At 34.7% G+C, this 16,242-nt stretch overlaps 1 protein-coding gene across 18 annotated transcripts in view; it reads left to right on the forward strand.

Moving 5' to 3' along the window:
• The window catches only part of ATP2B2 (ATPase plasma membrane Ca2+ transporting 2), a 364,247-nt gene that overhangs the window by 201,943 nt on the left and 146,062 nt on the right, over positions 1-16,242 (forward strand). For all 18 annotated transcript variants that reach the window (XM_087887774.1, XM_034438425.3, XM_034438436.3 and 15 more), the window contains one exon: positions 13,020-13,471. In XM_087887774.1, the coding sequence (XP_087743900.1) occupies positions 13,273-13,471 (199 nt within the window). In that variant the 5' untranslated portion in view covers positions 13,020-13,272. The remainder of the gene's footprint in view (positions 1-13,019; positions 13,472-16,242) is intronic.

Here is a 16,242-nt window from a genome sequence, read left to right on the forward strand (position 1 = left end):
ATCATATTTTAAAGCACAAACATAATGTAAGATGAACACATAGAAAAAAAAGTATTGATTTCTCCATGAATCATCATTTGATTTCAGAAATGTTAAGCAACTTATCAAATAACAAAGCATAAAAAACTGGGACAAGAAAAAAATATAAAATAGAATTTCCCAGATAAGAGTGTTAAAGTTTATGCCAAATTTAAAATAATATTTTGATAAAGATGCAAAAAACCCATAAATGGTTATATTAGAAGAAGGTTCTCCAAAGGAAAAGATGTGGCAATTGCAAATAAACATTGGTATCCTATAGAGAACGGTATATAAAAAGTTATGGTTAGCGAGATAAATAAATAATAAATAAAAAGGACTTGGATAGTTTCTTTCTCCCCACCCCCCAGCTCTCTCTGAAAAACTAAAGAAGAAAAAAAAAACTTTCTACAACAATCCTACCATTCAGAACCAAAATAAGGTAGCACTCTATCAGCAGACTGGCTGAAGGGCCAGCTTTGCTAGGTGCAATCAGAAGCCTGTCAGTATTTAGCAAGCACACTGGGCTTTATACTATCATTGGAACAATGCTGGTCCATAGGAGTCATGCTTTTCTATTTATAGAAATCCTAGCTACAAAAACCTTGGAAGAACTTGCCTCATCTTTGGATTGTCCCTCCATCAATGATTTTTTTCCATCTCATTATTCCATAATGTGAAAGGGCTTCAACAAAATCAAGAGATTTAGTGGCACAGTCGTTAGAATGCGGTATTGCAGGCAGAAACTCTGCCCACAGCCTGGAATTTGATCTGATGGGCTCGAGGTTGACTCAGCCTTCCATCCAGATTGGTAAAATGAAGACCTAGATTCTTGGGGGCAATATGCAAACAATGCTGACATTATACCCTGCCCACAGAGTGCTGTAAAGATATACCATGTATATGGAGAGATATACCATGTTTCCTCCTGTCTTATATTTTTTAAACCCTGAAATAAGCACTTGGCCTTGTTGCCATGTGCTCAAAAGCCCGATTGGGCTTAGTATCAGGGGATGTCTTATTTTGGGAGAAACATGGGAAGATTTTCATGTGTTAAAAAGTCGTCTTATACGCCGGAAAATATGGTATTTGCCTTACATTTCATGAGTCTTTGGGACAGGCCAGTCTAATGGGTCTTTTGCCATTATACAGATAATCTGAAATCTCAGAAGAAATTGGCATACCAATGTTTAAAGGGTCACATAAATCTCTGACCTTTCTCTCTCTCTTTTGCAAAAACAAGCAAAACTTCCCTATGCTTTTATGCACAGATAATATAACTGCAATTTGAATTGGTAGTTTTGCTTGAAAGGAGACTCTGGTTTGATAAAAGTATGAAAATCTTAACCTGTTTATGAATTTATTGTATGCAGAAGATGACTTCATATGTAAGAAGCAGTTTACACTGACTTTCATTGAATTTATAATGTAATTCTATTTCTGTGTTGCAAATTAGTCCTATTGAGTTCATCAAGACTTAATTCTGCAAACCTGAATACAAGATTGCAGCTTTTATCATTCAGGTTTGAACTTGTTTGTGCCACAACATTTCAGGCTCACGGGGCATAGGTTCCCTCTATGTTGGAGCCTGAGGGATTTCTGTAGGTTGACATTATCATGAGTCCTTGAGGAAACTATTGAAATCTTTAAGGTAACCTCGGGACAAAATTAAGTCAGCAGTCTAAATACATTAATTAATTAATTCTGTTTCAAGGATAAAGCTTAAAATAGCAAGCATAAAGAGAGCTACAGTACTGTAGTGACACAAAGTATTAGATAGAAGACTGTATTGCAAAATGCAGTTCTGTGATAGGAAAAAGAAATGAAAATACAAATAGATGGACTCAAGCGTCAGCCATAATGTGGTTTATGGTCTTCAAAGGCAGCAGCTATGTAGAATGCATTGCTGTAATCTGGTAGAGCTACAATTAATATATTATCTAGATTGGGGCAAAGGACCTCCTGGTCATAGCCTCAGGAAGGGCAGGGCTGCTTCCTTAAGAGACATCACTGGAACTAACAGAAAACTGGCATGAATAAATAACAATTCTATCTTGATGCAGTTCAACTTTAGCCTGTTTTCTCCCATCTGTTTCCTGCCGTTAGGAGGTAGACTTGACTTGATGGCATTTCCCTGAGTTACTCTATCTTGATATAGCATTGTTGTCTTATTAAACATTTTAAATGGCTTTCCATATCTAGTCTCTCCTACTAGATAAATTGAATTTAAAAGATGAGGAGATGGGCATGCAGAAAAATCAGGATTTAGTACAAGTGGATCTTAGTTTCTGTCTAAAATAATGCTCCTGTGTACACTAGTACAGCAAAATATGCTGTTCAAAAAGAAGTCAGCTGTAAGTTTCTAATCATATCATTTACTAACAGTCATTTTAAATCTTGATTTCTTAAACTGGATAGAAGTATTAAGTCATTTATCAGAAATAAATTTTTATTTAAATAATCACTACAGATTATTTTGCTTATTAATTAGCACTAGAAACCCAGTATCTTCAGAAAAATAAAATTTCTTATTTTTTATTTCTATTCATTATATTGTGTTGAAAAAGTATTTTTCCAATTTATTACTGGAATTCCAGTAAAGAATTAAATATGTGGTTGAAACAGAATAATACAAAATGTTCTGTTTGCATTCTGTTCGCACATTATCACAAAACAAATAATTTGTTAATTGGTATAATGATGTTAATAATTACAATATTATGGATATGATACTCTGTATTAAGCAATGACAGCATATTTCATAGCAATCTAGTTAATACTTACCTGACTATTGCATATTTAACGATTATGCAAATTGTTGTCTGCAGTTGCCAAGTATCTGTGGCAAAAAGGATTAACCAGTTTAGCAGAGTGTTGCAGCCCACACAGAGAACATAAATAATGAAAGGCTGGTTATTCCAATGCCTGTAGGTATTACTAATAGTAATATTTTGTTATTATACTAGAAAAAAGGAAGCTTCCAGTCATGGATAGTGGTTTGGTTTATTGAAGTTGGTTGGGTCTGCAAAACCCAACCAACCATGCAAATAATAATGATTGGGTGAACAAATGATTAAACCAAATAATATAATTGTGTGTGATATATGAACCCAGTCAGCCACAGAAGAAGGAAGAAAGAGGGAAGGTATTTTTGAAACAAAAGCCAGCATGGCTAACATTATTGCAATGTCCATTGAATCATCTCTCCCTCCCTCCCTCCCTCCTCCCCCCTCTCTCTATATAAAACCTCTCTCTCTTTCTTTCTCCTCCATTTGCTTACCCAGATAATAATTCCCGTGTGCCTCACAAATAGGAAGGAGCAACTAGTTGTGAAGATGCACAAGAGGATCAAGGACCAAGACATCAGATTAGAAGCCATGTTGATGATTAACTGAGACATTTGTTAGAAAGGTTTAAATATTTCTTCCTAACCTTAATTTATCAGCATTGCCACCGTAGCATTGCTTAGGAAAAATCTATTTGAGAAAATTGATTCTTGAGTTGTTATGATGGTAGTGAGGGATTAATATAAAAGGGTGGTGATTTTATGGAAATTGAAGTAGATATAACAGTGGATGACATGCTATTTTCTTTAACTTGCACCTCTGAGTGCTAAGATATCTTTGTTCTTACAGCTGATGTTCTTATTCTTCTCTTCAAATTTAGCTTCAGTATAAATAAATATGACTGAAACAACTTTTTCAAATTCTAATTATGTTTCCATCAAATTGAAATCTTCATAGCCTTAGTCCATTGGGCCATGATGAATCTGTATGGATGATATCATAAATAAAAAGACTTCTGCTGGTATTTTAAAGAGTTTAATGCTACAGTAAACTCTCTATGGCAATTTTACTGAGAATGATGTGTTTGAAATGCAGTGTAGCATCTACTGTTACTGAATGAGCTGCAAACCAGAAAAAATTCTATGATGAATCTTTCACTGAAACAGTTGTCTAATCAAATGGCAGAACATTATGTAATATTAAGTAAGATTTTGCATGAAAACCTACCTCTGGATCTCAGTTTTCTTAGTTTGCTCAAAAATCTTAACTACATCAGAAAAAAAGAGGTAAAAAAATGCTTGAAAGAGTTACAGTTTATGAAAGGCCACATTTGGAATCATTATTTAAATGTTGGTTTGAAGTAATTATCCCCATCTGTTCCCACTTAGGACTGTATGACTGTAACTTGTTGCCGTATCCTTACGATTTATATTTATTGTTTCCTAGTATGATTTGATTGCTTATTTGTACCCTATGGCTATCATTAAGTGTTGTACCTTATGTTTCTTGACGAATGTATCTTGTCTTTTTATGTACACTGAGAGCATATGCACCAAAGACAAATTTCTTGTGTGTCCAATCATACAATAAAGAAATCTATCTATCTATCCATCCATCCATCCATCCATCCATCCATCCATCCATCCATCCATCCATCTAAACAAAACAAAAGACACCAGATGAGACCAGATGAGTTCTCTGACAAAAACGGTCAACTATAAAAAATGGAAAGAAGGACACATAAATAAAGCAGAATATCAACAAATAGCCCAAATTTGCAAGGAAAGAGTCAGGAAAGTTACAAGCCAGAAAGAGCTAAAACTAGCAACTAATGCGAATAATAATAATAATAAGAAAAAAATCATTATGTAAGGAACAAGAAGAAAGTCAAGGAAACAATAGGGCCACTAATAGGAGCAGATGGCAAGAGGGTGACAGTCAGCAGGAAAAAAGAACTGCTTTAATTCCTTCCTTCTTTGTGTCTGTTTTTACTTAAAAGAAACAGCCCAACCTACCAAATCTGTGCTAGGGGAGATAGGACAGGTATACAAGTCAAAATATGCAAGGAATTAGTAAGAGAATACCTATCTACCCTGGATAAGTACAAATCACCTGGGCCAGATGGTTTTCATCCCAGGGTTTTGAAGGAGTTGGCAGATGAATTTTTGGAGCCAGTGAATGTAATCTTTCATAGTTCATCTAGCACAGCGGAAATGCCAAAGGAGTTGATGAACAGTGCTGATGATGTTACTTAGTTTGGATAATGAAACATCTGCAAGAAAACAACCAAGCTCAGAGAGCACCAAAGACCCCACATATTTCATCACACTTGTTTCTAAAATTAGCTGAGAAAGTAAATTGCAGTTGGTCCCGGGCAATCATTTTCCTCAGTTTATGACCCAGATGTTGTGTGATGTATAACAGCAAAGCAGGTTATTTTCAAGTAAGGATTATGGCTGGATTGAGGCTCAACTTTGTACTTCCGCTTTTCATTATATATTGAACTCTTTATATTGAATATAAATAAAATATAAAATTATAAAAGCTCATAAAATCATCTGCTACAATGTCCTACCTGTCAATGACTACTTCAGGTTCAACCACAACAATACACAAGCACACAATAGATACAAACTTAAAGTGAACTGCTTCAAAAAATGATTGCAGAAAATATGACTTCAGTAACAGAATTGTTAATGCCTGGAATGCACTACCAGCCTCTGTGGTCTCATTCCCAAACCTTCAAAACTTTAACCTAAGACTGTCTACTGTTGACCTCACCCCTAAGAGGTCTGAAAGGGGTGTGCATAAGAGTGTGCCTACTGTCCCTGTCCTAATGTTCCCTTTAATTGTATTCATTTTATGTATTCAATTCATGCTTATACTTATATATTTTATCTAATATGTACTCGACATAATAAAATAAATAATACAAGTCTTGGCATATTCAGGTCTTTTCCCATGTAAGATTGAGAGTATCTTGGCAATGTTTTGATGCGGTCTCACTTGTCATCTTCAGGCTGGTGTCTTCGGCTTCGTGTCTGTGCAAGCAAAGCGTGATCGGAGATGCCGTCTCTATAAATAGAGTGCTGGCTTTGTTGTTGTAAGCGGGTTGGTTGGCTGTGTTGCTACATCTTGATTAGTTGATGGGGTTGATGTATGCAGATTAGTCGGCTGTTTCATAACATCCTGTGTGGGCGGGGTCTTGGCTGTGTGCCCTTTTGTGTTTTAACAACCTGGGTAATGGGTTGTGTGGTAGCATCCTGAGCTCTAATGTTGTGACATCCTGAGTTCTGTGATGTATTGTCTTGAGCAGATGACTGTGATGCAACATCCCAGGCTTTGGTTTGACTCCGAGTCTGAGGTCTTGTCCACACACAACCCATTACCCAGGTCGTTAAAACACAAAAGACTAATGGGCACACAGCCAAGACCTCACCCACACAGGATGTTATGAAACAGCCGACTAATCTGCATACATCAACCCCATCAACTAATCAAGATGTAACAACACAGCCAACCAACCCACTTCAACAACAAAGCCAGCACTCCACATCTCCCCACCAGTATTTATAGAGAGACGGCATCTCCGATCACGCTTTGCTTGCACAGACATGAAGCCAAAGACACCAGCCTGAAGATGACGAGTGAGACCTCGTCGAAACATCGCCAAGATACTCTCAATCTTACACGGGAAAAGACCCGAATACGCCAAGACTTGCATACCTGTACCTGTGAAAATCTACGAATATATACTGCTCAAAAAAATAAAGGGAACACAAGCAGAAGACATCTGAGATCTGAATGAATGAAATAGCCTTATTAAATACTTTGTTCTTTACATACAGTAGTTTATACACTGCTCAAACAACTAAAGGGAACACAAAACTACTGTATGTAACGAACAAAGTAACGAACATTGAGTCTTTTCATATATGGATGCCAAATATTGAGAGGGATTATCCAAGAGTGTCTGAATCGTATCACTCATTCAGTCATTTGAAAACTTACTCAAGAAAAGTTTGTTGACTATATAATTGTTCAGACCCAATGATTTTTTTTTTCCAGGAGAGCCTTTTTTTTTAAACTGAGGCTAAATTGACTTCTTCCCTTAAGGAGAAATTTATAATTTCTGGATCCAGCAAGCACTCAAGCCATGAGGAACAAGAATTAAGCAAACATATGATTGACGAAACTTCAGTAAACTTTTTGTTCACACACTAAGGTCTTAATGCATTGCAATCCCCAATCTGCCCCAAAATATCCTGAAAAGCTTTGGATTCTGATTTGCCAAAAGTGTAGAATCTAAGTAACAATGATTATTTGGGCAATACACCAACTTCAGTCTGAATGTCCCAACACATGACTGAGTCTGTCTTAATAATATTTATACGGAAAATTTATGTGGCTGCTTATGTTACATATTTAATTCTGAGCATCTCACAACATACCATAAAAATACATTAAAAACCTATAAAATGCAGCCACAATATATTAACCAAGTCATCAAAACATCATAACACCTGGCCAGTTACTTCTGTATTGAGCTCAACAACCATCTTTTTTTTTTTTTTGAAAGACTGATCCTTAGCTCTTTCTAGTTAAAACTCTGCAAGGTTTCTGGCTTTCTTTTCCTCTAGCTTCTTTTTTGTTGTTGGGGTTTTTTTGTTTTGTTTATAGCTTTATTTTTGTTCCAAAAGCACTTAAGAAATATTTTTTTCTATATAAGTGCTTTGTCCAGCATCTCATTTGAAGCACTTCACAAATAATAGTGGAAAGTACATATGTCACATCTAGCTAACTTCGGCCAAGGCAAACAATGTACAATTTTTTTAAAAACCAAAACTTTGCCTTTTTATCCTTCAATAAGTACCCCATGAAAATATAGTTGCAAATGATAATGATTTATTAGCAATGTACTGCTGTTCAATCATTTTATGTATTCTCATCTCATTATGCCTCCCAATGTGGATTACTGCAATAACTCTGCCTGGTGTTGCCCTTGAAGAATTTCTGGAAGCTGCAGTTAGTCCAGAATGTGGCAGCATGAGCAATAAAGGGTTGCTCCTATGTGATACCATTGCTTGCAAACTGCACTGGATCCCAGTAGACTTCTGGATATGAGTCAAGGTCTTGACTGTGACCTATAAAACCATTAATGGGAGGGAATGGGGTATTTGAAACATCATTTTCTTCAACCCTTTCTACTCCCCTGCTATGTCTCCATCAGGAGGGATATGTTTTGAAAAGGTTTCATTGAGCAAGACACTTTTCCGTCACTGTGCCTAATCATTTAAATATCATTCTATGTGGGATTAGATTGGCCCCAACTCTGTAGGACTTTAGGAAACATTTTCAGACCTCCTGGTTTCCCTGGATTGGGAAGTTGTTCAAGTCTGAGTTATTGCAAATTTATTGTTGATGGTCTTATCTTCAGTTGCCATGTTTCTTCTTTGTCTGTTTGTTTTACTATGTGTGTATTTATATTTTCTTATTTCATATTATATCTATTGACTTTGCTTCCCCAAATCACCATGACAACATGGGTGGCAATATCAAATAGTAAATAAATATATGATATAGATAGATAGATAGATAGATAGATAGATAGATAGATAGATAGATAGAAGATATATGGATGGGTGGATGGATGAATGGATGATAGAGACAGAGATAGAGATGGATAGGTAGATATAGAAGTTCATAGACAGCAGAGAGAAGATGTCTTTCTCTCTCTCTCTCTCTCTCTCTCTCTCTCTCTCTCTCACACACACACACACACACACACACACACACACACACACACACACACGTGTGATAGGGAAGATATTTCAGAGCCTCCAGTATAGAAGGGATACATCATGCAGCAGAGAAGAATTCCAATAAACTGATAACTTTGTAAAACAGTTGATAAGAATTATTTTCCATATATATGCATAAGAAAAAACATTCAGAAAAAAAATGTGATTGGCAATGTAATATACTTTAAATCATGATAATATTTTAATGGCTTATTTCATATATTTAAAGTACTAATGAAATTGCTTTTTATTTTAATCATAACAGTAATTTAAATATTGCATTTTCTGCAAATATAATTAAGTATATATGCCATTCAATATAAAACAAATTAAAATAAACAGGAATTGGTAAGGGAAATGATTTTCTGAGTAGAATACTTTTAAACGTTTAAGGAAGAAATAGTACATATACCAGGAAACAAATGCTTCATTAGAGAACAGATAGGATAAGATGGAAGCATTCCAGAATCATTGGGAGCCAGTGTCATACAAGTTCAATAGTATAAAAATGAAATAAAATAGATGGAAGCTTGAGATTCAGAACGATCCCACAGGATTCTGGTGAAGACTTTATGGAAGAGGTGATTAAAGCTTTGTCAATTTTGGGAGAATGGAATGAAGAGGATATACGGCAGAAATTGACAAAGTTTAAAATAAATACAAGATTTTGAAAATTAAGAAAAGTTCCAAGGGATGCTCTCATACAATTTGTCAGAAAAAAGACCACAGAACAGAACAGACTACAGCAGCATTTTAATACAAGATTGAAGATTGATAATACATATTTAGTTGTGCTTAAAGAAATTCTGATTAGAATACTATGTAACAGAAAAGAATACTTCTTTCTGACTGATAACTTAAACAGAAACGGATTCCATTTTGATGAACAAACTGGAAGAATTGATTTTTTGTAGTTTCAAACAGCAGAAGTTTCAACTAAATTCTATGCAGAAAGCAAGAGAATTTCTAGAAAAATTTAAAGAACAGAACACACTACAAATGGATGTGACAGAAGCGACTGTTACGAAACCTTTACCAGTGCAAAAACAAAGTGAAAGGGATGATACTGAATTAGGTGCTATATGTATTGACTTTTTTTGATCCCAATTATATATTACAAATACTTAACATGGAATATAAATGGACCAAATGTTCATCAAAAGAGTGCAACATAATGACCAAACTCAAATTGCTACTTTTGGGGTTCATTATATGAAGACAGAATTCTCTAGAGAATCTGTAATACTTGTGGGGGGAAAAAAAGAAAAAAAGAGATTTTGACCAACAGCAAGAATGATGAATTAGTTATAACAGTAATGGTGGCACCATTGAGAGATCTGAAGGACCAGCTTGAACACTGACTATCCTGTAGAAAAATATATGGTATATGTGGTCATTAAAAGTTCACAATGACTTGATGGCACATGATCAATGAATTAAAAATCACTAGAATTTTATATTGTACAAAACAAAGTTGGGAAAATTGGAAGTTTAAATGTTTGAAAATTGTAGGCAGTTTTATGTTATTTCAGTGTTTGTTGATTTTATTTTGAGCCCCTAGAGTCATAGGAAGAAGTAGATACAAATATATGTAATGAAGAAATAAAGAAATACTCCTACATTTTTGAAGTGATTGTATTGATCAATGAGCAAGAATGTCAAGGAACTTCAGTTGTAATAAACTGCTAATATTGGTGTACAATTCATAACCTCTTCATACGGATTTCATATCAGATTCCATAAGAACCTACAATTTATAGTTAATAGCTAGTACTATTTGTGTTCTGCACTTTTACCATGTGAGAATATACCTTACAAAACAACAGTACTGTATATTATCTTCCTAAGGTTATCTGATATTGAGAATTTCAATTGTTCCTTAAACATTAATAAGAGATAAATACCTCTTTTGCCTTTTGTTTATTGGTTAATTTTTAATTGATTCTCAAATAAAATATTAAGCAGGCAAATTATTTTGTAGAATGTAGCATGCCTAAAGTTGGCTGCCAAAATGACATACTTTTAGAAAAGATGGAACAAATATAGGTAGAATGAGGGTGCAGTGTTAATGCTTGTTTGCTGGAAGCATTACACCTAATCAAATAGCTACTTCTAAGTTTAGCCCAGCAAGAATTTTTAATCAAAGAGAGTTCACAGTAGAACAACTTTTAAAATTAGTGAATTGTGGCATACAAAGAACATACCTTAAACTGAAGTAAAATGCTAACGAAGGAAGGATCTAGTGGTTGCAGCCTAGCTTTCAGTAAAAACTTTTGTTACATCAAATATTTTTGGACATCGATGCTGTCATTTATATCTAATATATATTGTTGTCTGTCTGTCTTCTACATTGATTTCATTAGGCTTAAAAGATACTGTAGGGTTTTTTTTCATGCTACAGTAAATATTTCAAACCCTCATGAAATAGTAAAGCTTTTGGACTTAGCGATATCTTGCAACCTAATCTCATGCAAAAAGACCCGTTTAGAAGTATAAATAGATGACTGTCAGTCAGAGATGACCTTACAGGGTTATCCAGTGTAAATGGTTGTCCAGTGTAAATTGTCAATGTAAATTGTTTCTGTAGTTTCTGTATACAAAAAAGCAGATTGGTCTCTCTCCCTTCCCCTCTTTCTTTTCTCTGTGTGTGCATGTAATTTAGATCAGGAAAATGGCAAAGAAATAGGAGGGTAAAAGATCCATCCTCACATATTTTAAAGTAACATTTGTTGATCAGAAAGTATTTTTAAAATATGTAGAAGAATCTGATCATGTTTTCTCAAATTATGTTCAGCTGAAACCTTCCCATCAACTATGCTTCTGATGTTCCTCACTCCTACAGAATTCACATAGATATACAAGCACATTAGTAATGTTAAGAGAGGTAACATGTGACATATCTGAGTTGTAGGAAATGTGAAGCTGAGCAACTAGAAGAGGAAATAGCTTCTGTAATAATTTCCAGTTTTGGATTAGATGTCCCAATAAAGCTCATCTTCATGCTGATCTTTGCTGATCTCAGAAAATTGAATAGAGTCAGATTTGGTTAGTGCTTGCTTGGAAGATATCCAAAGATTCCCAGGCCGGAGGCTGAATTGGGAAATTTGAATTCAAGAAAGAAACAGTAGTCGTATGTATTGTCACTAAGAAAATGGCATAAACCTATCCATAGAGTCTTCAGCAGTCAAGATTAGTTTGAAGGAGACTGCTTTTTTAAAACATCAGGATTAAATGAAATAGTAATTTAGAGGTTTGTGCACATTTCTTCAGCCTTTATATTCAGCCCCTGATTTTTTTCCACAGAGTTCTATTGCTGCAGATTAGAAAGATTAAACTATCATATTTTTTATATGCACCTTAAAATGTATTGTTTTTATAAAATATGCACAGGCATATTACTGCACATGGTTAATGTCTCTTATTAAAAATTTGTATTAACTTTTAGAAAAGTCTGTTTTTCAATGAGCAAACCCTTTTCAATTTATACACTGGCTTTAATCCACTTAAACAAAACAAAGCTCTAAGAGAGTTAAACTCTCAATGATGAAGTGGAATAACTGGCTATGGAGAATGTGTATGAAGCTTACTAGCAAGTATATCCGGGAAACATAATTTCATGATATGTTGTTAAATTGCTGCCTCTTGAAATTTATCCATGATTATTCCTGAATATTAAACATTAAAACCAGGTAGGCATGTTTGCCTATTTAGGATTTGCAGGAAATGTTCAGTTTTCATGCTATAGATTTCAGATAAAAAATGGTGCTGAAAGAAAGAACTTTTCCTATTTGTCGAATAAAATTTACCTTAAAGGCATTCAGATATTTTTTTAATCTCATCCTTTCTGTTTGTGTTCATCACCATAGACTCTCAATATGACAAGCTTTGATATGTTTAAATGTATTCGACATTGGAAATGTAAATGTTCCTTTTCCAGTTTTATTTGCCTTGCAATGAAAAATAGTTTCTATAATGGATGAAATCATAAGCTTCTAAAATTCAATTAATTTTTATGAGTCATAGTTTTTAGTAGGTGGTAGAAATTTTGTGTGTGTGTGTTTTTGTCAGATGAAAGATTGATATAGCAGTTTGAACAAGAGTCCCTACCAGAGGCACATCTAGGCTGTTGGACTAATGCTTTATTTATTAATATTCATGAGCCATCTCATTTAGCTGGTGCACTTGGGACTTGATTAAAGTAAGACCGTTATACTAGCTTCTGAAGCTGGAAAGAGTGCTCTGGGTGACACAGCTAGTATGACAGAAATATATGGAGCCATCTCTGTAAGACTGTTAGAATTTCTTCTGGGTTAAAGTTGTACTATTCAGCCACATTTCAGAACGATATGATGGAATGAATTTCTACAAGTCTGGTTTATTCTTTTAATGCATTTTTTTGGATTTGTTTCTTAAGGTCTGAAAAAAGAAATGACCATGTAGATGCCAACTGCCTGGATACAGCATAATGGGAAAGCGTGAATGGAGTGCAATTGGACTGCAATCTTGAAAACAGCCATCTTGTGGGAGACATATCACTCATTGCTTACTCTGCTCATGTTACTGTTCACATAAAGTGGATTTGTTCTTAGGCTGGAATTTGAGTTTCTATCCTTACAAATTTTTAAGTTGTACATAGCACACTGAACAGAGCAATATTATCAGCAGCAATGGGTGACATGACAAACAGCGATTTTTATTCAAAGAACCAAAGAAATGAGGCCAATCATGCAGGAGAATTTGGGTGTACACTTCAGGATCTGCGTTCTCTTATGGAACTTCGAGGGATGGAAGCAGTGGTCAAAATTAAAGAGACGTATGGGGACACAGAGGGCCTCTGTAGACACTTGAATACTTCGCCAATAGAAGGTAAGCGATATTAATGTTTTTCTAAACTAGCCACAGAGGTTTGGTATCATGTATGGTACAATGTCTTTTTAACCCTCCTTAAGACAAATTCATCAAATAGATTTTGAGATGTATATGTGTGGTGTGCCTAAATTGGAAAAGAAAATTGCAGAGGGGAGAAACTTCAACAAAGGGATTGCAGCACAGTGAGACAACTCACTGTTAAAACTTCTATAGTGTGAAAATACAAAAATAGTACTGCTCTTGAAAGTTGTTAAAAATGCTAATTTGATTTTTTTTAGAGGAGGCTTATTTTTAAAGGACTATATAAGAAAAATTGTTGAAGATATTCCAGTTATTTCCAATGCCATATATGGTGGTGTATGTAGTTTTGTGTAGGCTATTCTTTTTTCATATCATTCTTACAGTTCTCTGTTTCTTGATAGAGTTATATCATCTTTCTGTCTGACTTTGCTTTGTATACGTGAAACATTGCACCGGAGTCTGTGTTACATTGTCACTGGAGTCATATAAGAATCTCTCAGTGTTCATTCTTCATCTGTACTTAAAAACTTTATTCAGGAAGTAGCTTAATTAACAAATCAGGAAAGCTATAATTCCAAGTAGGCATGAGAGAATATATCTGTTTCATTTTTTAATAGCACAAACTAGTTCATTTCATGAAATGTGTATGTATGTATGTATGTATGTATGTATGTATGTATGTATGTGTATATATATTTATATAAAGAATTGTCCTAAAGATGCGAGTTCCAGGTATAGTTATAGAAGAGACGATAGACATCACGATCTCCGGAACATTTAAAAGTTTAAAATTTTTTATTTTAAAACTTGTGCTAAGCTTCTATATATGTGTGTGCTTTCTGAGGTTTTTGCGGGTGTTTGTATGTAGGTCTTTGCTAATTCGGGTTTTCTCCCGCGGAAAATTGGAGTGTCTTGGCGATGTTTCGACGAAGTCCCATTTGTCATCTTTTGCTCCTAGAAGCACAAAGCCGAAAACACCAGCTCGAAGATGACGAATGAGATTTCGTCGAAACGTTGCCAAGACACTTCCAATTTTACGCGGGAGAAAACCCGAATAACAAAAGACCTACACACACACACACACACACACACACACACATATATATACACACATACAAAAATATACACATTTTGTATTCATTTTTTCTCATGTATATACTTTTCAAGTACTTTCCCCTAATATATAAGATAAAATATCTTTTGCGGTTTTTACGGTGTACAGGGTAGATGGACTCAGTTAGAGTGGTAATGAGTGCATTGTTGGAGATCTGAAAAAAACCAGATTAGGTCAATTCATTATCATGGAGAAAATCTATGTGATTGCTAAGAGCCAACTAGGACTTGATGGTACACAATGAATCAATTTTATAATGTATGCATTTTTATCAAACAATTATGCAAGTGTTACAAGAATTATATATAAAATTTGACATGTATAATCATTTTTTAATATATTTATACTTGTGTTCTAAGCACCTCCTGATCCTTCAGGTATAACATTTCTGAATCATGGGCATTGTATTTTGTGATATTAGGCTCCTGAGATGATGATCAGTTACCGTAGAAAGTGTAAACTGATAACATTGATTTCATATATTATATTACTAAAGCTGACTACAGGATGGTAAAATTATGGATTAAAATTGTTAGAAAACAATTTCAAATCACTTTGCTTTATGGCTTTCTATAAAACTAATGAAATATCTGAGCCATTCAGATTCCCAAAGTAACATTCATTCCAATGTACAATAAGGTATTATGAAGTGATACAAACTGGAGGATTTTAAAGATACTTTGAACAATTTACGGTAGTTTGGATGTGGAATTGTGCTCTAGAAATATAGATAGGATGTCAAGCTTTTGCAGATTCTTTTCCTTGTGAGAATTCTGCTATAGAGATGCAAAGCAAAATAAGGACTGTGTTTGAAGTTAAAGAGTAAAGGAGACATTAAAGATCTCTTCCCTGCATTTATTCTTAGTGGAAAGTCTCTTGGTTCTTGATCCCTTTAATTCATAGTGACTTTCATTAGTACGAAATGCCATATTAACCCAATCATTTCTCCAAGCCTAAAGTATACAATTTTGTGTATGATTGTTTGTCTTACTTTATAAGACATGATACACATATACATGGCAATTCAGTATCTTAAGATACTGAACCTTAAGATTTACCCATTTCTTGTCTATTATTATTTTAATCATGGAAGCTTTCTGATTTCACATTTAATGCCATTTTATGCCTTCGGAGAAATGTGCTGCTGTAAAGAAAATATAAAGAACATATAGCATTCAGAGTTTTAGTCCAATCCTATAGGCAGACACTATTGTATTAGACTTATTGTGTGTTATTAATGGTAATAGTAACAACTTTGTAATATGTAGGATATACATGGGAAATGAACATTCTTGAGTTCCAGAATACTATATAGAACTTGGGTGTCAAACTCACGTTGTCACATTGCCGTCATGTCACGTTTTGTGACATATTCCCCCTTCACAGAGCTGGAGTGGACATGGCCTATGTGTGACGCATCTGGCCTGCAGGCCGCCAGTTTGACACCCCTAGTATAGAATATCAGAATTGGAAGGGAACTTGGAGGTCTTGTAGATCAACACTCTGCCCAAGCAAGAGATCCGAATAAATGGCTGTCTAATCTCTTCTTTAAAAACTTCAGAGATGGATCACCTACAACTTTTAAAGGCATTTCATTTTCTCAGTAACATTACAATACTTGACAAATAGAAGG

The sequence above is a fragment of the Pantherophis guttatus genome, chromosome 2 (assembly GCF_059756535.1).
Source record: "Pantherophis guttatus breed Tessera chromosome 2, ASM5975653v1, whole genome shotgun sequence".
Lineage (NCBI taxonomy): Eukaryota > Metazoa > Chordata > Lepidosauria > Squamata > Colubridae > Pantherophis > Pantherophis guttatus.